We start from the raw sequence: 23,126 nt of genomic DNA, 5'->3' as shown, positions 1-23,126 counted from the left end.
TCAACACCCCTACAAACTTTTCAGAATTAATTCAAAGGTTTTCGAGCTATTGTGTTTACAGACTGAATGGCATGTAAATACTACCATAAACCTAACCTCCTAACAAGGGGGACAATTACTTTTTCAGGTTTGGATAACTTTTTTTCTTTTGATAAATCATTTAATTCAATTCAGTTCAATTTTATTTTATTTATATAACGCCAAATCACAACAGTCATCTCACAACAGGCGCTTTATATTGTAAAGTAAAAACCATAAAATAATTACAGAGAAAACCCAACAGTCAAAACAACCCCTATGAGCAAGCACTTTGTGACAGTGGGAAGGAAAAACTCCCTTTTAACAGGACGAAACCTCTAGCAGAGCCAGGCTCAGGGAGGGACAGTCATCTGCCACGGACAGGACAAAAGACATGCTGTGGAAGAGAGCCAGAGATTAATAATAACTCGTGATTAAATGCAGAGTGGTGTATAAACAAAGAGAGTGAAAAGCGGTGAATGAAAAAGAAACACTCAGTGCATCATGGGAACCCCACCAGCAGCCTACGCCTATTGTAGTATAACTAAGGGAGGGTTTAGGGTCACCTGATCCAGTCCTAAGTATAAGCATGATCAAAAAGGAAGGTTTTAAGCCTAATCTTAAAAATAGAAAGGGTGTCTGTCTCCTAAATCCAAACTGGGAGCTGGTTCCACAGAAGAGGGGTTCTGCCTCCCATTCTACTATTAAGTATCCTACCACAAGTAAGCCAGCAGTCTGAGAACAAAGTGCTCTATTAGGGTGATATGGTATTATGAGGTCTTTGAGACAAGGTGGGGCCTGATTAATCACAGCCTTGAATGTAAGAAGAAGGATTTTAAATTCAATTCTGAATTTAACAGGGCACCAGTGAGGAGAAGCCAATATGGGAGAAATCTGCTCTCTCTTTCTAGTCCCTGTCAGTACTCTAGCTGCAGCATTTTGGATCAGCTAAAGGATTTTCAGGGAGCTTTTAGGACAGCCTGATAATGAATTACAATAGTCCACCCTAGACGTAACAATTACATGAATTAGCTTTTCAGCATCACATTGGGACAGGATTTTTCTAATTTTAGAAATATTGCACACATGCAAAAAAGCAGTCCTACAAATTTGTTTAATATGTGTTTTGAAGGACAAATCCTGGTCAAAAATGACTAAAAGATTTATCACTATGTTACTGGAGGTGAAGGTAATGCCATCTGGAGTAAGTATCTGGTTAGACACCATGTGTCTAAGGTTTGTAGGGCAGAGTACTTTTATCTGAATTTAGAAGCAGGAAATTAGAGGTCTTCCAGGTCTTTATGTCTTTAAGACATTCCTGCAGTTTGATGTGTGTCATCTGGCTTCGTGGATAGATAAAGCTGGGTATCATCTGCATAACAGTGAAAATGCATGCAATGCCTTCTAATAATATTTCCTAAGGGAAGCATGTATAGTGTAAATAAAATTGATCCTAGCACAGAACCCTGTGGAACTCTACAATTAACCTTAGTGTATGAAGAAAACTCCCTGTTTACATGAACAAACTGGCATCTATTATATAAATATGATTCAAACCACTGCAGCGCAGTAACTTTAATACCTATAGTTTGCTCTAATCTCTGTAATGAAATGTTATCGTCAACAGTATCAAAAGCTGCACTGAGGTCCAACAGGACAAGCACAGAGATGAGTCCACCGTCAGAAGCCATAAGAAGATGCTTTGTAACCTTCACTAATGCAGTTTCTGTACTGTGATGAATTCTGAAATCAGACTGAAACTCTTCAAATAAACTGTTCCTCTGCAGATGATCAGTTAGCTGTTTTACAATTACTCTTTCAAAAATTTCTGAGATAAAAGGAAGGTTGGAGATTGGCCTATAATTAGCTAAGACAGCTGGGTCAAGTGAAGGTTTTTTTAAGTAATGGTTTGATTGCTGCCACCTTAAACGCCTGTGGTACATAGCCAACTAACAAAGACAGATTGATCATCTTTAAGATCAAAACATAAATTAATGGTAAGATTTCTTTGAGCAGTTTTGTAGGAACGGGGTCCAGTAGTTGATGGCTTGGAGGAAATAACTATTGAACTTTGAAAGATCAATTGAAGAGAAGGAGTCTAAATAAATACCAACAGTACTGAAAGTAGTTGTACACAAAGATACATATGTAAGATGGTTATGAATAATTTTAGCGCTAACAGTTAAAATTTTATTCATGAAGAAATTCATGAAATATGTAAGTATAACAAATATGCAAACCCCCCTAAGAAATCAGGAAGGAGACAAATACTTTCTCACAGCACTGTAGCTTCAACAAGGTGCTGGAAAAATTCCTCAGAGATTCTGGTCCATACTGACATGATAGCATCACACAGTTGCTACAGATTTGTCATCTGCACATCCATGATGCAAATCTCCTGTTCCACCACATCCCAAAGATGTTCTAAAGATCTGGTGGCTGTAGAGACCATTTGAGTACAGAGAACTCAATGTCATATTTAAGAAACTAGTTTAAGATGGTTTGAGCTCTGTGACATGGCAGGTTATCCTGCTGGAAACAGCCATCAGAAAAAGAGCACACTGTGGTCATCAAGGATTGGACAACAATACTCAGGTAGTCTGTGGCATTTAAACAATGCTCAGTAGGTACTAAGGGGCCAAAAGTCCATCCATCCATCCATCCATCCACTTTCTTCCACTTATCCAGGGGTGGGTTGTGGGGGCAGCAGTCTAAAGAGAGAAGCCCATACCTTCCTTTCCCCAGCCACTCCTCCAACTCATCTGGGGGAATACCGAGGCCTTTCCAGACCAGCTGAGAGACGTAATCTCTCCAGCGTATCCTGGGCCTACCCTGGGGACTCCTCCCAGTTGGACATGCCCAGAACACCTCACCCAGGAGGTATCCTATACAGATATCATCTCAGCTGGCTCCTTTTGATGTGGAGGAGTAGCATCTCTACTCTGAGCCCCTCCTGAATGACCAAACTTCTCATCCTATCTCTGAGGCTGAAGCCAGCCAGCCTTTGAAGAAAGCTAATTTCCTCTGCTTGAATCCATGATCTCATTCTTTTGTTCATCACCCAGAGCTTGTGACCATAGGTGAGTTTAGTTAAATCAGCTTTGCTTATATGCTCAGCTGTCTCTTCACCACTACAGATTCATGCAGCTTCTGCAATGATGCGGACACTGCACCAATCCATCTGTCAATCTGCCCAGTGTGCCAAGGAAATATTGCCCACACCATTACACCAGCAGCAGCAGCCTGAACTGTTACTGCAAGGCAGAATGGACCCGTGCTTTTATGGTGTTTACATTAAATTCTGACCCTATCATCCAAATGGTGTAACAGAAAGTGAAACTTATCACGCCAGACGACTCATTTAGAATCTTCTGCTGTCCAGTTTTGACGAGCCTGTGTTAACTGTAGCCTCAGTTTCCTGTTTGTAGCTGACAGGACCCATTGTGGTTTTCTGCTGCTGTAGCTTATCTGCTTTAACGTTTCACGTGTTGTGCATTCACAGATGTTCTTCTGCATACGTTGTTTGTAACAAGTCAAGTCAAAGTTCATTTCTATAGCATATTTTAAACAACCTCAGTTGACCAAAGTGCTGTACAGGTTATACAAAATGTATGTGATTATAGTGGTTTCATCGTTGCCATCTTGGTTGCAAAAAGCTGTGTTGAGAGGGGGCAGGGTTGACTGTGAAACCACTTGCTCATTGGCTAATGACTTTTCAATTTTGGATAAGCCTCCATTTTGAAACAGTATGGCAAAGATTTTAAAAAAATAGACTTAATTTTCTATTCAGCATTACCCATAAACTCATCAGGAAAGTGTTGACAGAAGTCAAGTCAGAAAGTCGTTTTCCCACAGGGAACCACAACTATTGCAACTTAGTGGCCTTCAGACAGAATGCAGGTTTAGGGCACTTCTGCATTGGCTTCACTTTTCAGATCCAGAAGCTACATCCGTGTTTTATTCTGTTTGTGAGTCACACACATGAAAACACATCACTGTTTACTTTGAGCAGCACCTGGCCAAATACTGACCTATCCGCTGCCTCTGCTTGGCCCTAATTGGCAGAACAGTGCACAATTTAGTCCTGAATTACAACCTCCAAGTGGCTCATGTTGGGTGGTGCGGTGGTTAGCACTGCTGACTCACAGCAAGAAGGTCCTGAGTTTGAATGCACCATCTGGCTGGGACCTTTCTGTGTGGAGTTTGCAGTTTCTCCCTGTGTTTGTGTGGGGTTTCTCCAGGTACTTCTGAGGGATAAGCGGAAGAAAATGGTTGGAAGTGACTATGTGTGGATGTGTGCCTGTAAGGTTCTGCGCTGCTGTGCCACAAGCATAGAAAATGTGATGTTACAGATTTCAGGTACAGGCTGAACAGCAGGGATATTGCTGTAAGAAACATCTTTGGTGATACTGAGAAAGAGGGGGAGAAAACAACAAAAGAAAAAGAGGGTAGAATGCTGCAGTCCTCCCCCTCTGTCTCACCCCTATTCAGTCAGTGCTGACTGTGTAGCAGTGTCTCCCTCACTCCCCCACTCCTTACTGTGTGAATATTGGGTTTACATAACCTACTGCAGTCTGAGATAATGCAGCGCACCACTACTGACGACACCTTCTCCTTAAAGGCAAACAAATACACACAACATTTGCATGCAGCAGCATTAAACATTCATAGTAGCACCATGCATAGATTAGTGTGCTATACTAAGGAGTACAGTTTCTACACACCATTGTTGTCTGAATAAACACACATGTACAAGCATCTGCACGCACACAGGCCCGTTCTGAGTAAATGAAATGGAAACGCTAATGCCCTTCCATCACTCGTTGCTGTCGCCCACAGCAATGAGTGGTTTAGTTGCATAAAAATATCAACAGCTCTTTAAATGCTGCCTTCCCTCTCTTGCACAAAAAGCCTGTACCATGTGAACAGCATTCATGAGGTCTTTGATACTTTCTTTTTTGCAAGTAGTCTCTGGACACATCAAAACTGTGTGTGTGTGTGTGGCACAGAGGAGCCGTTGTCAGGACAGAGAATGCACCCACTTTATGCAACTCTTACTTAATCACTTAGTATTTTACCAGTTCTGTAGGCTTGTTGGCTGCAGCCAGTTCTGTCTGGATGGGGCTGGGTAAGAGGTCACTTTCGAGGGTTGTTATCTATCTCTGGGAAACCAGTGTAATACTTGTGTGTGCGACACTCTGCGTCATTCTGGCTGATGAACTTGAATCAGTTACCAGGATTGTTGTTCCCTACATTCTCCTCTTTCTGTGCGGCTCAGAAGGGATCAAGTCACATTACCTCACTCAACCTCATTTGTTTTCTAACAGCTGGAGGACTGACACTGGACTGAACACTCTTTCAAGGTCCTACTACAGCTTCAGGACTAGAATTGCCCAAAGTCAGCTATTAAGTTTATTTTAAAATATAATGCTGAAATGAGCAAGCAAACAAAAGAGTGTGTGCTTTTTCTTTTTTTTTTAAATGAAGTATGCAGATTAGAAAAAAATAAGAGCCAATAAACAAAATTGCATTTCTTGAAAGTCAGTCTGTTTTCATATATCTCTGCACACCTGAAGGAGTGGAATATTCTGACATACCGAAAAGTTTTGCCTTGAAATTTTTTCAAGTTATATGGATGTCACTTAATGTCATACTGATGATCCTGCTAATGATATAGGGTGACTCCTGGCACACATATGTACAAGGTTCCTTAGTTCAATATCCTTAGTACTCTGATTGGATGATTGAAGCATTTCTTATGTGTGTGTACATATGTTGTTGCCCATTTACCTGATGAAGGTAAGCAAGACAGCGTGGGAGAGTTTTGTTTGCCTCTCAACGCAAAAATCTTGTTCTAGTCTGAAATGTCTCATTGGACACATCGCTATGAAATTCGTCCAGGCGGGCTACTTGGTGCTCAGAGGTAATCAGCATATGTTAGCATGCTAACCATACTGTACATAAAAGATGGACCTAGAGTTAAGCTGAGCCTTTTCCCTGTTGCCATCTTAATGTTTTGAAAGGGAATGAAGGGTGGATCTTACTGAGAAACCAAGTGACACTGCACACTCATACAGTTAAGTCTTGTCAGTAACAGGGAACAGCCACCCCAAAGCGTACCCGTAAAGTAGAAAACGGAAACGTTATATTCTGTTATACTGTGAACTAGTACCTGAGACCATAAAATATCATGACAGTGTGAGGTCATAGATAAAGGAAACCAAAGACCGCTTTTAAGAAGTCTGATTTCTTTTTGCAACCAGTGTCGTCGCCTGGTTCTTGCAATTCTGCAGTGGCTTCACTTTTTGGACCCAGAAGCTACTTTCATCTTTTATGTACAGTCTATGCATTTAACGTGTTTTGGGGGGGCTTTTTTGTCTTTACTGACACTAACAGTCAAGAGAGATGACAGGATAGCAGGGAGAGAGCATGAAAGCTAAACAGTGCCCCCCATTTACCTTTTTTTAAAATTATTTTTATAAGTGACTATATTTGGATTAGAAGGTAGAGTGGAAAGTTCTCACAAAATGCTAGCAAACTTGATTAGTTGGTACTAACATCATGGATGAGCTCTTAGTACAATTAGTGCAATACATACCAACACCATAAACACGTTTCAAGAGGTCCAAGTAAGAAATAAGTGATGCTTCACAGTTAGCACAGCGGCTACAGCTGCCTGTGCTAGGTCAACCTGCAGGTTGCTACATGAGGCTAACAGACTGGTTTTCCAATATGTTGAATAATAAGCGAAGTTAGCATGGTAATCTTAGCATAGCTGCAGGCAGGCTGTCATGTACAGTTTACATTTTATATGAGATTAAAAAATGTGAGATTTTCACATCTTTTAAAACCCTTTGTTTCCTGTCAAGAGTTTGCGATAATAATGGCGACTACACCAAACCAGAAACTGCTCATAACAATGTAATGGACAATTTACCATTATACCAGCAATGAGCAGCACTTTTAAGAGCTGGATGTTTAGCAGAGGAGTGGTAACAGCATCAGTATGGGTTAAAAAAGGGACAGGGGAGGGGGTACGAATGAATGCTTGGAGTTCCTAAAACTGCTTGTATACCAAATGAGTTTCTGCCAGTTATAATTCTGTTCCTACTCCTTCCTCTGCAGGGAGTTTACTGAGGGGGCTCTTCTCCCACAGCACTACAGCTCCTTTGTCTCAATCCCCAAATCCTCTAATCTCTTGCCTCTTCTATCAGGTGGGTTTTGGCAGTGCTGTGAGAACCAGTTGTGCCACCATCCCCTACTCTAACTACACTCCCCAGTTCTTTCCTCAGACATTCACACAAATGCCCCCCCAAACAAAAAGAAACAATGCACTGGTCAATTATATGTTTAGAAAAACAGAAAAGGAAATGCTGCTTCTATGCCATTAATTTAATCTGTTCGCAACCCACAACAATTATACCATTAACGGCCTCCCCTTTAAACGCAACAGTTCGTTTCATAATATCACAACAGCATGATTCATATATATGATTCATGATGTTAAAAATGCTGAAGAGGCCTTGGGAAGCTTTGGTTACATAAAACAACCGTTTTGGGGTTTTTTTTGTTTTTTTATTTCTCACCTCTTCTGTACACAACATAAACAAGCAAACACACAGACACACCCACCCACACACAGATCATAAGAAAAAAAATATACAAAAAAATATGGCTGTTTATATGCCATGTGGGCAAAGCACTGATAATACAGTGGAATGATGCAGGAAGATGAATTATTCGTCGTCCTCTTCCTCCTCTTCTTCATCGCTGATGACATACTTCTTAGCCCTTTTGGTGGCCATTTCCTCGTCATCTTCTGCTTTTCTCTTGCCTGACCCTTCACCCTCCTGTGACAGAGTACGTACAGCTTTTCAGGACTTTCAGATTTTCATTTACAGTTCAACAATGAGTGCAGAAAAAAAAAAAAACAAAAAACATTCTTGCTCTGAAGGACTGGCATTTGCAGTCCTGCTTAGTTACAAAAGACAATGTGAAAAGTTTAATCCTCCACAGTGTCCAGACTCACACTGCCCCCTGTCTGTCCGACACAACACTGCACCTACCTCATCACTGTCTAGCTTCTTGGCCTTCATCAGCCTCTGGGCTTTATCGTCATCAGACCCTTCATCACTATCTGATGAGTAGATCCTCGCTCGCTCCTCTGGACATGAGGCAGAAAGAGAAGAGTATGTGTATCAGACCTCTGTAACACCCAAAAAGGTCTTCATGTGTGAGACAAAATTATAAACAAAATGACAGCCGTGAATGTGAAACACATTCATCCTCACCCCTCAGACCACTTCCTCCCTTGTATTTGCTCTTGATGGCTGCGAGGCTGATCGCGTCCTCGCCCTCCTCCTCGTCATCATAACGATCCGGTTCCAGGTAGCTGCTGCTCAGGCCTCTCTGGTGCTGTTTCTCCCTCATCCTCCTCTGCTGGGACTCCCTGCGGATGGAGGCTCGCAGCCGCTCCTCCTCTTTCTGTCAAGACACACCAAAGTGGGAAGTTTCAAGTTTGACATTTAGTTTCTAGATGCTTACTTGTTTGTTTGTTTTTTTAAACACACCAAGTAAAAAGGTCACTGTTTTAATGACAGGTGCAAGGAAAGTCGAATTCATTTCTCTACAAAACCTGAAAGGTGGCCTTGTCGAAAAGAAGTTTGCCTCAGAGTTCAGCTTATTTGTTTTTGCTCTTAAATACTCTTATCCTGCTTATTGTTCTGTTATTTACATAACATTGGAGCAGTAATAATGCCATTTCCCACTGGAATGAATAAAATGCTCCATCTATATTAAAAGGACAGCTCAAGGCAGAGTGGCAGAGTAAGGATATACAAGAGAAAGGGGAATTACTTTCTCTAATATTCATCCTCCTGCCCCTCTCATGTTTGACAATCAGCTAGTGCTTAGTCAAAAGTATATCTAGACATCTCTCATTTTAATAATCTATATTTTTAAATGGGGACACACAGAATCCACTTATTTATTGTCTGTGACCATCATGAGGTGTCTGCAGTATATCTAGAGAAGGGGTTGGCAAACTTTACTATCAAAAGAGCAATTTTAAAGCAATTGTTGACTTCACACTTGGCAAGATGCAGTCAGACAAGTACCGTTCTCCTGGCAACCACCAAATCCAGACTCGTCCATCAGATTGCCAGACAGAGAAGTGTGATTCATCACTCCTGAGAACACGTTTCCACTGCTCTAGAGTCCAGTGGCATGCTTTATGCCACTGCATGAAACACTTTGCATTGTGCTTGGTGATGTAAGCCTTATATGCACACTCTTCTCGAGCTAATCTGAAGGCCACATGAAGTTTGGAGGTCTGTACTGATTGACTCTGCAGAAAGTTGGTGCACCTCTTATGCACCACCTACGCGCCTCAGCATTCGTTGACCTCGCTCTGTGATTTTAATGTGGCCTACCACTTTGTGGCCGAGTTGCTGTCATTCCCAGTTCCTTCCACTTTGTTATAATACCACTAACAGTTGACTGCAGAATATATTCAGTAGTGAGGAAATTTCACGACTGGACTGGCAAGGAAAAAATATCCACTGGCATGTTTTGGCGCACTTTGAAACAGAGACTTGACTTGGGTAACTGTAAAGTTATGCACGCCACTGCCATCTGAGTCCTACCTAACATTTATAAAATATATAACAGCTTAATAGCTTAAAACAAATTAGTAAAATTAAATAGAAACAATTTCAATTTGATTTTGACTAGAGTCCAGCAGCAGATCAAGCACACCAGTAAGCCAGCAGTGTTAAATCCACTGTTAAATTCTCTGTTTTCCTGCATGTGGCTCCAAAGCCATAAGTTTGACACTCCGTTATCTGAAGCAGGGGTGGGCAATTAATTATCCCGTGGGACCATGGGGCCGCACCAATAAGCTTATACAAGAGATAAAATTAATATTGGGCAGAACTGAGTTCAGCTCATTGATGCAGACCTCCCATGTGGCCCCTTGGGAAAATGAATTGCCCACCCCTATTCTAGAGATATAGAAAAATCCTCAGCACTAACACATTGTACAACTACTGAGCTGACATTATGTTTAGCTCTGAGTGTATCTCCAAAGGCCAGATCTTCATCAAAATTATGAGGGACAATTAGAAACCGTGGAAACTTAGACATATGAAACCTGTGGGCTGCTGTCATGTTTTTTGTACTTTAGTGCAAGCTAAAGCGTTTTAAAGCTGTTCACATTAACATATTTTTTAGTTCTATGCTCACAGCTGCCTTGCAATCAACTGAACGTGTAGCACTGCAGCCTTTAGCTGCTCCTTTCTGCTACTTACAGATCCAGTGCATCAGCACATCCTTTTTCTTAAAAGTAAAACAGCAGCTCAACTGGATTTCAGCTAGTGGTACTGAAACAGCCTGTTTGGAGAAGGCCTAAGTCCAGTAATGTAGAGACATAGTAAAGTGAATAATTATGAAGTATATTTAGATTAAAATTGAGACCCACATTCTGTAGAAATGTGAGACGTGCACTTTCCGCATGTTGCTACTGAACTGTAATTATGACGTTAGCCTAAAAATAAACTGTCACACATTTAACACGAGTGTGTGAAGTTTGATGGGTCTAGCTTGAACAGTAAGCATCTATGGTGTGATCATGAACAGCCTACATCACATCATTCTTGAGTTATGACCAATGTTAAAGTATTTGTGGAACCTGACCTCATGTCAAGGTCGTCTGAGATTTTTAGCAGATGCATCTATAGTGTGAATTTGAGCATCCTGGGTCACGTCGTTAGAGTTATGGCCAACGTTAAAGTTTTTGTGGCACAGACGCCGAGGCTGTGACAATACCTCGACTTTTTCTTCGGAACAGCTGAGCTAAAAAATACAATCGGAGACATGAGAGAATACAAAGTGCTAAAGTTGTGTTCATATGTTAAACTACATTCAGCCAGCACTGCATACCTCACCGCATTGCCTGCATCAGGTGGACAACACCGTAATTAACAATGCAGTCTGCAGTCCTCCTTTGAGCTGACAGCAAAGGCATCACCAGAACTCGAGACTTGCTGACTCTGTTTCCATTTCACTCGCCGCTGCATGACCTCATTATGTAAGCATGTCAGGTTATCCATTTATGTAACTGGCCGCGATGCTCGTCAACAACTGACCTCATCCTAACTTTTTTGGTGTCTGTGGTAACAAAAGCATTCTCAGTCAGGGCTGTGTGCGCTACCTTGATCATTTCGTTGCGATGGGACTCGGGATCTCGCCCAGCCATGGGGAGGATTCTGATCTTCTGTGTCTTGGAGCAGCGATCAGCCAGAGATAGGGTCATCTTCCTGTGGGTGGCGCTGTCTGTGGAGTGGGGTCTGGAAATGCAGAAAAACCAGGATGAATAATAATATTTTTCCAGAACTTCTTGATAAAAGTGCCTCTCTTTAAATATCAAGTCATTTCTGAGTAGGAGGTTTTCACAATTTTTTTCCCCCTTTCTCCTTCATTAAAAGACAAATTACACCTTTGTAAACTGACAAAAAAGAAAAAAAAACAAAAAACTATCATCATCGACTGCCAAACCTGTTTTAGCCCACACTCTTTAAAACTACCTTGTGGAGTTTTTAATATCACCCACTATATTTCTATCTTGGGCAAGCACATTGCACACAGGCCATGTGAAGCACATCCCTGCCAATAATGCAGAATAAATGAAGGAAACTAAAGCACAGGCTGCGATTTATAGTTAAGTGTCATCGTTCATTACTTGATAGCTCCTCAGCAATCCCGCATACATGTGATATTAAGTACATGCTGCTCTTTATATTGCGCTGTGCTCTCATGCTTCAATTTTATGAGCTCCATATAAAGATTAAAAACACTGGAGTTACACTGAGATCTTCTGATGTTATTACTTCATTAAGTACACCTGTTCAACTCCTCCTTAATGCAAATATCGAATCAACCAATCAGATAGCAGCAACCCAGTGAATTTAGGCATGTAGACATGGTCAAGACGACCACCAGAATAGAGAAGAGGGATGATGTAAGTGAATTTGAACGTGGGCATGGTTGTTGGTGCCAGAGAGCTGGTCTCAATATTTCAGTAAGTGTTGATCTGCTGGGATATTCCCACACAACCATCTCTAGGGTTTACAGAGAATGGTCTGAAAAAGAGAAAATATCCAGTAAGCAGCAGTTCTTTGGAGAAAATGCCTTGTTGATCCTAGAAGTCAGAGGACAATGGCCAGACTGCTTTGAGATGGGGAAAATAACTACTTGTTACAACAAAAGTATGCCGAAGAGCATCTCTGAATGCACAACATATAAAAGCTTGAAGCAGATGGGCTACAGCAGCAGAAGACCATACTTGTTGCCATGCCTGTCAGCTAAGAACAGGAAACTGAGGCTACAATTCACACGGGCTCATCAAAATTGGACAACAGAACATAGAAAAATATTGCCTGGTGTGACGAGCCTCAATTTCAGCTGAGACATTCAGACGGTAGGGTCAGACTTTGGCATAACAACATGAAAGCATGGGTCCATCCTACCTTGTATCAGCAGTTCGGGCTGGTGGTGGTGTAACGGTGTAGGAAAATTCTTGGCACACTTAAGGTCCCTTATTACCAACTGAGGATTACATAAATGCCACAGCTGCCTGAGTATTGTTGCTCACCACGTCCATTCCTTTATGACCACAGTGTACCCATCTTCTGATGTACCTCAAAGCGGCCAGTGAGTGTAAATGTGGCCTCACTAAGTAAGCATACATGGATGCAAACAATGTTGCCTAATAGAAAAAAAAAAAAAAAAAAGAAAAAGCCCCCTATTCTAAGTCTTGAATGACGTAGGAAATTCATTAATTATGTTTGCTTGCTTAAAAGTACACACTGTGTTTGTTTGACTTCACAAAAGACATCTGTTGTTCTGTTTTGCAGTGTCCCAGACTATTAGATCCCCATCACTCCAATCTTTTTACAATACAAACACTAATTGCTGACCTCAGCTCATTCATTTAATGATAAAATATTAACTGTGATGTAGCATCAGAATGATGGAAATGCTGCAGCGAATGAAGGTATACGCACCGCTACATGCGTGTGGTTTTAAAAGCCCTTGTCTATTTGACATGATGTATTTTTCTGTGACCTTAGCTTTAGGTTTATCACATGACCATAAGGCCTCAAGAATGAATAAGTGTCATACAGAGTGTCCTTTTGCTACTCAGAAACATAGGTAGTATAGTATATAATAGGTTTCATCCGAGTATATGTTGTAAGGATGTATCTTGTGAATGTTACAAGTAAAACATGAAGTCAACCTTGGATTATGAGCAAGAATGTAAGTAACTACACTTCTGTCATCTCTATCAAACTGCTCCTGATTGCACTCTGTCCCGGATCAAAACTGAATTAAATCATGCCTGAACTGATTTCTGGACACTGGGCCGTGCTCTTTCAATTGTAATAAAATTTGGTTCGTGTGCGCTGATTTTCCTCCCGAGAATACTGAGATTTATTAATTCTGCTGCAATAAAAAGCCTAAACCCTGATCTCTATGTTGGATGAATGCTTTTGTTGCATTCATTTTTGAAGTACCTTAAAGCTGCTTTCAAAAGAAAACAAACAAATTAAAAAAAAAAAAAAAAAAAAAAAAAAAAAAAAAAAAAACCCATCCTATCCATTTGTACACTGAGCACTTTGAGCCCTAATCCTAATCAAAACTCAAATGTTAATACTCCATCAGAACAAATGTAATAATGTTCTGTTTGGGAACACGCAGGACTGTTGCACATTAAGGCAGGTTTGGCCCATTAGATGCATGTGGTATGAAAGACAGAACATTCAGGTGGACTTTTGGGGGGGGGGGGGGGGGGGGGGGGGGGGACTAAGAGGCTTACAGAGTTCTTACTGGGAGAAACCTGTGCAGCTTGCACAAGGTGATCCAGGGACTTAAAGCATTCAGTACATTTCTGAAAGGAGCTTGAATGAAGGGCGCCATTGTGGTGGTGGTTGCTGGGTTTGTTTAGAACATATTTTACTGTCAGGGAGCCAGAGAGAGGAAGAGTATCCCTCACAACTCACAGTCTATGCCTGAAAGGAAAATGTGTGTCTCTGTGTGAGGCTCTGTTTCTAATAGCAGCCTGTCACCAAAGCCACGCTGGCATCTTAGTGCATTACCTGAAAGTGAGTTTAGTTTTGAACACAGCCTGTCCCTGCAGACCGGTGCCCTGTCGGATGAAAAGGTGATTGTGGTCTCCCTGGAGAGGAGCTTTGTAAACATCGAACACTTCGTTCCCCAGGTGGAGAGACATGCTGTGGAAAGAATGGGAAACTCAAAAGCATGCCAAGTACAGAGTTATGTCCTGATTGCAGTGTCACAACCCCGGCATCCAGCTTGACGTAATACACACCTGCCATCAGACCATTTGACAATGCGTGCATTGCTCTCTCGTGTTTCACTTCCCTCCTCGTCTTTCTTCGCTCTCCACCGGATTGTATTCTCCACCTGTGGGGAAAAGCCAATGAAAATCAGGTGACTTAAAAAAAAATCTAAATCTGTCATGCGCCTTCATCCGTCATTTTCAGCCTACACAAACAGCTCTGTACCTTCAGTTTGAGTCTGGTCCGTCCCTCTTCATCCAGCATTTCTTCATCCTCAAATTCATCCTCATAGTACTGAGGATCAAATGGTCTTTAAAAAAAAAAAAAAAAGAGCAGAGTTAAAGAACATCTAATTGGCTAATCGTCAAGAAAAAAAACATCTAAAATATTTGTATTTATTTACACTCCAAAGGCTCTGACCTGGGCTCCACAGACAGGAAATTGGGCAGCTTGACAAAATAAAGGTCGGATCCCAGATCAGTGCTGACTTTTGGGATCTCTACTTCGATACGGGTTTCAGGTGCAGGCTCCTCTTCTGCCTGCTCCCCTTCTATCCCATCCTCTGTGTCCTGGACACACACACACACACACACACACATACACACACACACACACACACACACACACACACACACACACACACACACACACACACACACACAGAACAAGTCAACAAACACTGTATGATTCAGTGACCCATGATAATAGGGATCGGCTCAGCGAGGCTTAGAGAAAGGCTTAGAGAAAGAAGGGATTTTGGTACTTGTATAAAAAGGACTCAATTAAAGAAGCTTGATGATCAGTACAGAAAAGAGACAGAGGGTGAGAGAACAGACAGATACCAGGGGCTGTCCCGGGGTCGGGGGCTTCTCTGCGTCACTGTCTGAAGAGATGTCGTCAGCTTCTCCAAACAGGTCGTCTGCTGCAGTTTTCTTTGCTGTGGAACAGTATGAAGAACTTTAATTACCATAAAGATATCAAACTTTACGTTGAACCAGTGAAGTCAGGTCTTACGTTTTCTGGTTTCGACATCGCTGTCTGAATCTGAATCGGAGGCAGCTTTTGCTTTGGGCTTCCGTCCTATGAAATCATCTTCACTGTCACTTCCCTTTGCAGACTCTGAAAAATAAAAAGCAGCAGGTGAAGAAAGCCGTCTCATTTCCACGTGCCACATTTATAGTACAGGATACGCAAGCACATCTTTCAGTCAAGGAAAACAGTTGACGTTCACAGTATACCTCATGCAAAGAGTCTGTGTGAAAAAAATAATCTCATATTAACCTCAGAGTTTTGAGCTAAACCTCAGAGCTCAGGATAAAACGTTCACAAATGGCCCCAATACATGAAATTTAATGTGTAAAGATTAACACTAAAGGCTGGCTCATGATCGGGTCCACGTGCAGCATCTCTTAGACCCCGGGGGTGTACCTGATTTCCTGTTCCTCGGCCCCTCATCGTCAGAATTTTCTCTTTCTTCGTCAGAGTAGTGACGTTTCTCCTCCTCATCCTCTGACTGGTCACTCTTAGCTCCTCCATCCCACTTCTCATCGTCTGATTGGTTCTCCCTGCCTGAACCGTCGCCGTCAGTGTGAGGGGTGCCCGGCCCTGACTGTGGAGTCCCCGGATCACTGTGCATGCTGAATAAGAACAAACACAGTTAAAGAAATATTCAGATTTCTTCTGTGCCAGAAGGTGGCTGACATTTCTGAGATGGACAGTTTAATCACAGAAATATGCATGACGGTGTACCACGCCTCCCACAGTTGGGATAGGCTCCACCGTGGTTAAGGAAATGGATAAATTGATTAAAATAAATATATAAAGAAAATCTAGTACTCTGACAACAAAGGAAAGTTTAACCTTTTATAGACTAAATCTTTACTTTAATCAGTGGTATTTTTAAAGATTAAGATGAATTTGTTGGAACCAGTGCAAAAGGACAAGGCTTTCAATGTTCCGGTTTAACTATTACAAGGGCAAACATATATCAGTCTCTCTCTCTGTACTCCATACGGATGTCTGCACAGGAATATGCAACATCTATATTCAAGTAACACCAAAAGCTTTCTGGTTTGTGTGTACAGTCCACTTTCAGTCTGAATTTTGTTGACCAATCATGTTTCAGCAGGGTCTGACTGCATGTAGGAGCAAAAACCATGCCTATGATAGGAAAAAAAGCAAGCTTACAAAAAATAACTTTGCATTTGCATTCACAGGCAATGATCAGCACAAGAAACAGGGCCACGTCACAGAAGGCAGGTTTAGTGAAAACTCTGAATTTGTTAACTCTGAGATGAGGGAAATTCTGAGTTTTCTGTTCCACAAATAAAACAGAGGGAACATAAACTCTGAGTCAGTTCCTGGGGTAACAGGCTCTGTGAAAATAACCTGCTCGCTGGCAGGTTTTCTTCCTCAAACTCTGAGTTCCTCTCTGACTCCTCCCTTCCTGCTGCACCTGACTGTCTCTCGGTTTCATTTCCTCATTCATAAAGTCAATATCAAAGCACCTTAATTTGTATATGTGTATAAACATTGAAATCCCTATTTGTTTTTCATTAAATCCAACATGAGCGCTTTTAAATTCAATAAGTCATCAGTGTAAGGATGATCACCAGACATCACTTTTTTTTTTTTTAATCAATTCAGAAAAAAAATAAATCTATAGCATACTTCTATACAACCGGTGACTCTGTAGATAAAAAGGCAGCTGCCAGGTTGTCAGTTAGTTCCACTGCACTGAAGCATTTACTGTATGTTACTGTAATAATCACTGTTTAAATAGAACTAATCTGTGAGAAGCTTTCGAAACATAAAGCACTAATCAATGAACAATCATTTGTCTTCTTGTAATCAGTCACACTGATGTTTGTATTAGTTTTTGGAAACAATGTACAGTACAGTGCAAAAGTCTTGAGCCCACTCATTTTTTTATATTTCACTAGCAAAACAAGAAAGAGGTCCAGCGATTTATTGGAATGTGCAAACATATATAGAAATACAGTAGATAAGGCAAAAGCAGAGTCGGTACTTTCCTAATGAGCTTGATCATCAGAATTTGGTGTGACCGCCTTTATTCTTCAACACAGCCTGAACTCTCTGAGGCAGCTTTCTTGTCATTTCTTTGAGTAGTCTTCAGGAATAGTTCTCCAGGCTTCTTGCCAATCAGACATTTTCCAGATAATATTGCATGGTGGACTAAAATCTGATGGTACTTTTGTGTGTTCATCAGTTTTAACCCTTTAATACTGAACCTGTCACCAGAGACAAGATCTCCAACACCACTGGCTTAAATGCAGCCCCAAACCATGACAGAGCCTCCACTGTGTTTTACAGATGGCTGTAAACACTCACTGTTGTACCTCTGTATATATTTGAACCAAGAATTTTAAATTTGGATTCATCTCTCCATCAGACCTGTTGCCCCTAATTTTCAATCCAGTTCTTGTGTAATCTGGCACACCTCAGCCTTTTCTCCCTGTTTCCCTTCCTTAAGAATGGCTTCTTCACAGCCACCCTTCCACTGAGACCATTTCTGACGAGGCTTCAGTGAACAGGAGATGGATCAGCTGAAGGACCAGAGGCCTCTCTCAGGTCCTGTGTCAGTTCTTTGCTGGATTTTTTTTCCCATTGCTTAAGGACATGACTTTCAGATACTGTTCGTCTACTGTAGGTAGTTTTTTTAGGCCTGACACTTCTCCTTTTGTATTCCACTTGTCCAGTTTCCTCAGATGTTTTAAGGACACACTGCACACCACGCTGAGATATACCAAGTTTTCAGCTAACAGCTCTTTGGGAATCATCCTGTTGGTTTTATGCCTGTGTTATCTTTGACATTTTTGTAGATTCAACTAAAGAAATGGGAACAAATTGTGTTTATGCAGCAGGCTGCTAATAACAAAGTGTCTAAAGATACAATTTAAAACTGGTTCTTTGCTCAGTTGTCTGTTACATAAGACACGACACTGATTCATTCCTTGAGTCAGTGTTAAGTGGCTTAACAAACAAAAAAAAAAACAGTAATTCCTCTGAAAACTGTCAGGTACAAGGACTGGACTGAAAATGAGTGAAAAAGCAGCCAATGTCCCCAAAAAACTTTGAAAGACCTTCAGAACACCTGGAGAACTATTGCTCAAGACCACTTTAAAAAAATAACAAGAAAGCAAAATATAAAGAAATGAGGGGTGGTGCAAGACATTTGCACAGTAGTGTAAATATGAGCAAAGATGAGGTTGGAATTACTTTCCGATTCTAAATTTGGACTAATTTGTTTTTTAAAGTTAGTCTGATTGCAATATTTTTCAAAGGTACAGTAGATGTATGAAAATCAAAAGTTTACTCTCTTCTCTTCCTGTTTTTAAATTTTTTTTTTTTTTTTTTTTACGATAAGTGTCACGTTCTTCATCAACATGTTACTGAATAGTCTGTGTTAATTGTACCGAAGGAATGGGTCACTCAGTGCAATAAAACCCTTTTTTTCATTGAAAATGAATGATTAATAAAGGTTTGACATAGTTTTTGTTTTAAATAAATAATAATAAATGTTTTTTTGAAGACCCCTCGGGGTCCCAGATATAGAGGAGCCTCAGGAAATAAGGGGGGTTTACTCACAATACGAAAAACATACAACATCACAACTAAAGTGTGTCGTTACTCTCTACAAATACATGCAAACGCTAACATGTTAGAACGTCATCTTCTCTGTGCCATCATCTCTAATTACATTGGTTAAGCAGTGAGTGTCGTACCTTCTGTCTGAGCGAACGCTGCCCCTGTCAGAACGAGGGGTCCCAGCACCAGACATCCCGCTGCCAGCCGGGCTTCCTCCGTCCGACCGGTGGCCCCCATCCTCCTCATCTTCATCCTCATCTCGATGGTCGCGCTCTGAACCGCTGTGCTGCTCTGCATCGGAGTGATCATTGTCCCCGCGGTCCGAGTGCATGCTGGCATCTGACTGGTTCCCTGACCGCTCAGACTGGTTGTCGCTGCCGCTGTGTTGCTCATCCTCACTGTCATCTCCAAACAGCTCCTGTTAGGTAGAAGACACATGAGTAAGTTTAGATGTACCATCACACCTCTCTACCGCAGACACGGGACACCTTCACTGTGAGATAAACATGTATAGCGTTTGCAAGATACTTTGAGGTTAGTTGAAGGTTTATTAAATCAATTCAATAAAAGACTAAAAGACTAACATGACAGAAGAAAGATAAGACGGGGCTATTTTTTTACTTTAACTTTACAACTTCTCAGAGGTCACTGTGGAAGCTAAGGCAGCATTTTCACTGCTTGTGTCTGTCTGTGGATTACACAACTGTCCCTAACTGATTAGGTGACTGTCTGAATGATGTCTGCAAAATCCACCTTATTCATACTGGGTTTTCCAGCCTCCTGGCCTTCATAGTCATCGTCGTCATCATCTCGGTCCCTCTCGCTGTCACTGCCGCTGCCCGAGGCATTGCTGGCAGAACGGGGTCTCTCCTGCTCCGAGTCTGAACCGGAGCCAGAGCCAGACTCTGTAAAGTGATAAAACGCACATTTTTTTCTGGTTTGTAGTGCAGCTTGTCATTTCACACATAACAGGTGTCTTTGGAAAAGCACTTGAGTGTCCGTTCTTTAACCTTCATGTGAAATATTAGAAGGTTTTCACACAATAATATAGATGTTATTCAGTACTCTCAATATTCCAGTGATCTGTCCAAACAAAGCATATCTCAGGGTCGTTTCCTCCCTCAAGATGAGATTTTTGTGGGCAACTGTGCATTTAAACGTGAAGGCAAAGAGTCTGTGTTGCCTTATCTGACAGAAATCTGTGCATTTTGCTTGAGTAAATGAAGCATCAATTAGCAAACCTGGTTAAAAAAAAAGCATTACAGCATTTTTTTTAATGGAAAATTTTTTTTTCATTAATTGCAACAAGTCATGCCAGGAAAAGCTTCCAGTTTTAAACTAGTTTTGGACAAAGATGATATCAGCTTCCCAAAATCAGAACATTTATCATGCAGCTTTTTACTGCAGTATCCCTTTAACAGTATGTGTATATGACACCACTATAAACAGCTCCTCTTAGTGGCTTTTTAGACTCTTTTAGCATCAACACAATAAAGTGCTTTGATTCTTTTCAATAATTTGTTTCCTGGATTTATTAAAAACAGTTATCTTGCTTTCTTTATCAGTTACTTGTCTAGCTTTTTAAAAATAGTTCTAGTTATATAAAAACAATATTAATATATAACTGGCAGCAAATAACGTATACACTGTATATTAAGACACTTTTGATTAATTACTTTACATCTGATAGTGCGTTGCATGTTATTTCATGTGCAGCTGGATCAACGGTAGTACTGAAATCCACATCTTTATACGGTCTCTCGTGCTGTTTTTTGTTTTTTTGCAGCAGAGCTGTGGGAATAAATGTCCTGTAGACGACAGTGCTGCACCAGGACGAATCCGATCTGGATAAGCGGGAGTTTCAAAGTTTTGTTTTTTTATTGTTTTTCTAAGTGTACGTAACCGCTGATCACAGGCGCCAGAGACACAAAACAACTTAGCGTTAGGCCCTCCATCTCAGCCGCATCACCTTAATCCACGGAAAACTGATTAAAAACCCCTGTCGCCCGCGCCAAACAAAAGACAAATCAAACTAAGCGAAGGATAAAATGAACCCACGTAGTTCCCATCAAAGTTAAGGTTTAAAATACGTCCTTACAATGAACGTTTTTGTCCATTTCAGCGCACCCGTGCAGCGTTCAGGGACCGCTCTTCACCATCGCGTTAACTTCGTGGCACTTTTCTAATTACACAAACTGATAATTAAGCATACAAACCAACCGCTACCACACAACATTACCTCGCTGATCATTGTCGCTGTCTCCATCACTCCCGAACAAGTCATCTATGTCCGCCATTTCTTCCAAACTGTAGTAAAAACGTGACCTACAGGATATAACCACCGGGCTTGAAGATTTTGTTTCCGGGTCAAGCTGAGCTTAAATGATGTAATAAGTATAATCAGGCGCTAGGGGGCGATGCGACACCCTACTGTACACTCGAGTCTTTTTCAAGAGTTTTCATTTTTCTAGATTTATTTTTGAACCTTTATTTATATAATTTACGATATACAAACTATACACTACTAAGTTTTTGAGTATTAAAAGTCTTATTTTCAGGAAAAAATAAAAAAGACATGTAGTAGACAAATACACAAATGTATGCTTGGATAGACAAAATCACTAAGCAGCAAGTGATATAATAGGAAAAAAAGGGCGTAATTTATTTTTAAAGTATTATAACTTTGGTGCCAGGGTGGCTCAGTGGGTGTGGCGCAGGCAGCCCAGGTTCGCATCTGATCCGTGTCCCTTTGCTGCATGTCTTCACCTATCTGTCTCGCTTCAATAAAGGCAAAAAGGCCCCCCCAAAAAACTTATAAGTTACATATTATAGAGTACATTCTATGATGTCAGGCTTAAATTTAAAACCTGTCTATTTGAAGTGTGTTACAGGTTATTTGTTCTGTCTAACAACATTCATAAGACTTTCCTTTGCTTGCAATAAATTGTGCAATGGCACACACATAATGAGGCCTTGTGTGTGACACTATTCGCTATTGTTCACTTTACAACAGCAGGCTTTTGTGATGCTTTGGAGAATTATATATAAAAAAGATATGAATGAATGAATGAGCCAATGTGACAGACTCACAAGATGAAGCCAGCAGGAATATTACGGTGGAGTTTAGCCTAGTCTGACGTCTTTTATTGTACATTTTAATAGCTGGTTTGTCTTTTTGTTTTTCCTGGGTAGACTGGTGTGTCAGTGTTGGGAGCCATCTCACTGCATCTGTAAGCCTTTATTAATCTTTGTTTATTACCAGATGCTGAAGCAGTGAGTCTTTTTTTTTTATCCATCTGAAACTGGCTCCACCCTGCATTGTTTTGTTTCTTAGAGGAAGTAGATCATTTCTGACACCACAGGATCAAATACATGCTCAGAACCAAGTGCTCTAACATCTTGCCATTAACCGTGTCTCAAGCAGTGTGTTGATGAATGAATAGAAACTGATTATATGTAGCAATGCCTGGAGTAAAACTGTATCAGACATATCTACAAAAAGCATTAAAGGGCTCTTCCTCTCAGCGTCTCGGTGCAGTTCAAATTCTTGGGCTGTTTACTGTAACTGATTTTGGAAATCGGTGGCCGACGCATGTTTCAACACCCTCATCTTTTGTTAATGTTTTTGTGTTAAGGGCAGGGTATCTTGTTACAGTGAACATACAGCATTTTGTGAGCCATCAGGGTATGTGTGTGAGGGTTACAATTATTGGGTAAGATAAGACTTTTAGTGAACACAAAGTGAGCTTTGTGCACGTACACATGTTTGTATTAACTACATGTATAGGGATTCTCAATATCACATTACTTTGTAACTCTGACCTCTTCTTCAAGGTCAAATAAGGTCAAACATTCATAAAATGTCTTTTATCTTGAAATTCTGCTGCCTTTGTTTTTATTGGCAACATCTAGGAAATTAAACTGGTATGTGGGGATTCTAAATATCACATTATAGTTTAATCCAGATATGTCACATTTGACCTCTGACCTCACTTTTACATTTCACATCTGCCTTTCTTACAAGTTGACCTGAAAATGTGATACATCTTTAAAAAAAGTATTGTCAAAAGAAAGAGAATGAGCTGCCTAGTTGGTTAGAAATATGCTGTTGTTATAATATTAAATAATAAGCTCAAGTTATTT

At 40.8% G+C, this 23,126-nt stretch overlaps 1 protein-coding gene across 1 annotated transcript; it reads right to left on the bottom strand.

The window, feature by feature from the left end:
- Window positions 1-7,529: 7,529 nt before the first annotated feature.
- leo1 (LEO1 homolog, Paf1/RNA polymerase II complex component) lies at window positions 7,530-21,343 on the bottom strand. Its single transcript, XM_030726494.1, has 14 exons — window positions 21,223-21,343; window positions 19,737-19,888; window positions 19,121-19,401; window positions 15,804-16,012; window positions 15,390-15,494; window positions 15,218-15,312; window positions 14,796-14,944; window positions 14,601-14,685; window positions 14,405-14,499; window positions 14,172-14,306; window positions 11,228-11,363; window positions 8,310-8,502; window positions 8,085-8,182; window positions 7,530-7,868 (listed from the first exon to the last, which is right to left on the bottom strand). The coding sequence occupies exons 1-14, from the start codon at window positions 21,278-21,280 to the stop codon at window positions 7,755-7,757; spliced, it is 1,905 nt and encodes a 634-aa protein (XP_030582354.1). The 5' UTR covers window positions 21,281-21,343; the 3' UTR covers window positions 7,530-7,754.
- Between the last annotated feature and the right edge of the window lie 1,783 nt (window positions 21,344-23,126).

This window comes from Archocentrus centrarchus, chromosome 3 (assembly GCF_007364275.1).
Source record: "Archocentrus centrarchus isolate MPI-CPG fArcCen1 chromosome 3, fArcCen1, whole genome shotgun sequence".
Lineage (NCBI taxonomy): Eukaryota > Metazoa > Chordata > Actinopteri > Cichliformes > Cichlidae > Archocentrus > Archocentrus centrarchus.
This window is presented reverse-complemented; position numbering and strand designations above follow the sequence as displayed.

What these genes read in the sequence shown, in the direction of transcription:
- leo1 (XM_030726494.1), bottom strand. Translation starts at nt 21,280, where the DNA reads ATGGCGGACATAGATGACTTGTTCGGGAGTGATGGAGACAGCGACAAT. An exon ending in CAGCGACAATGATCAGCGAG is followed by an intron (nt 19,889 to 21,222) that starts GTAATGTTGTGT and finishes ATCACTTTACAG; the next exon opens with AGTCTGGCTCTGGCTCCGGT. An exon ending in GAAAACCCAGTATGAATAAG is followed by an intron (nt 19,402 to 19,736) that starts GTGGATTTTGCA and finishes TCTACCTAACAG; the next exon opens with GAGCTGTTTGGAGATGACAG.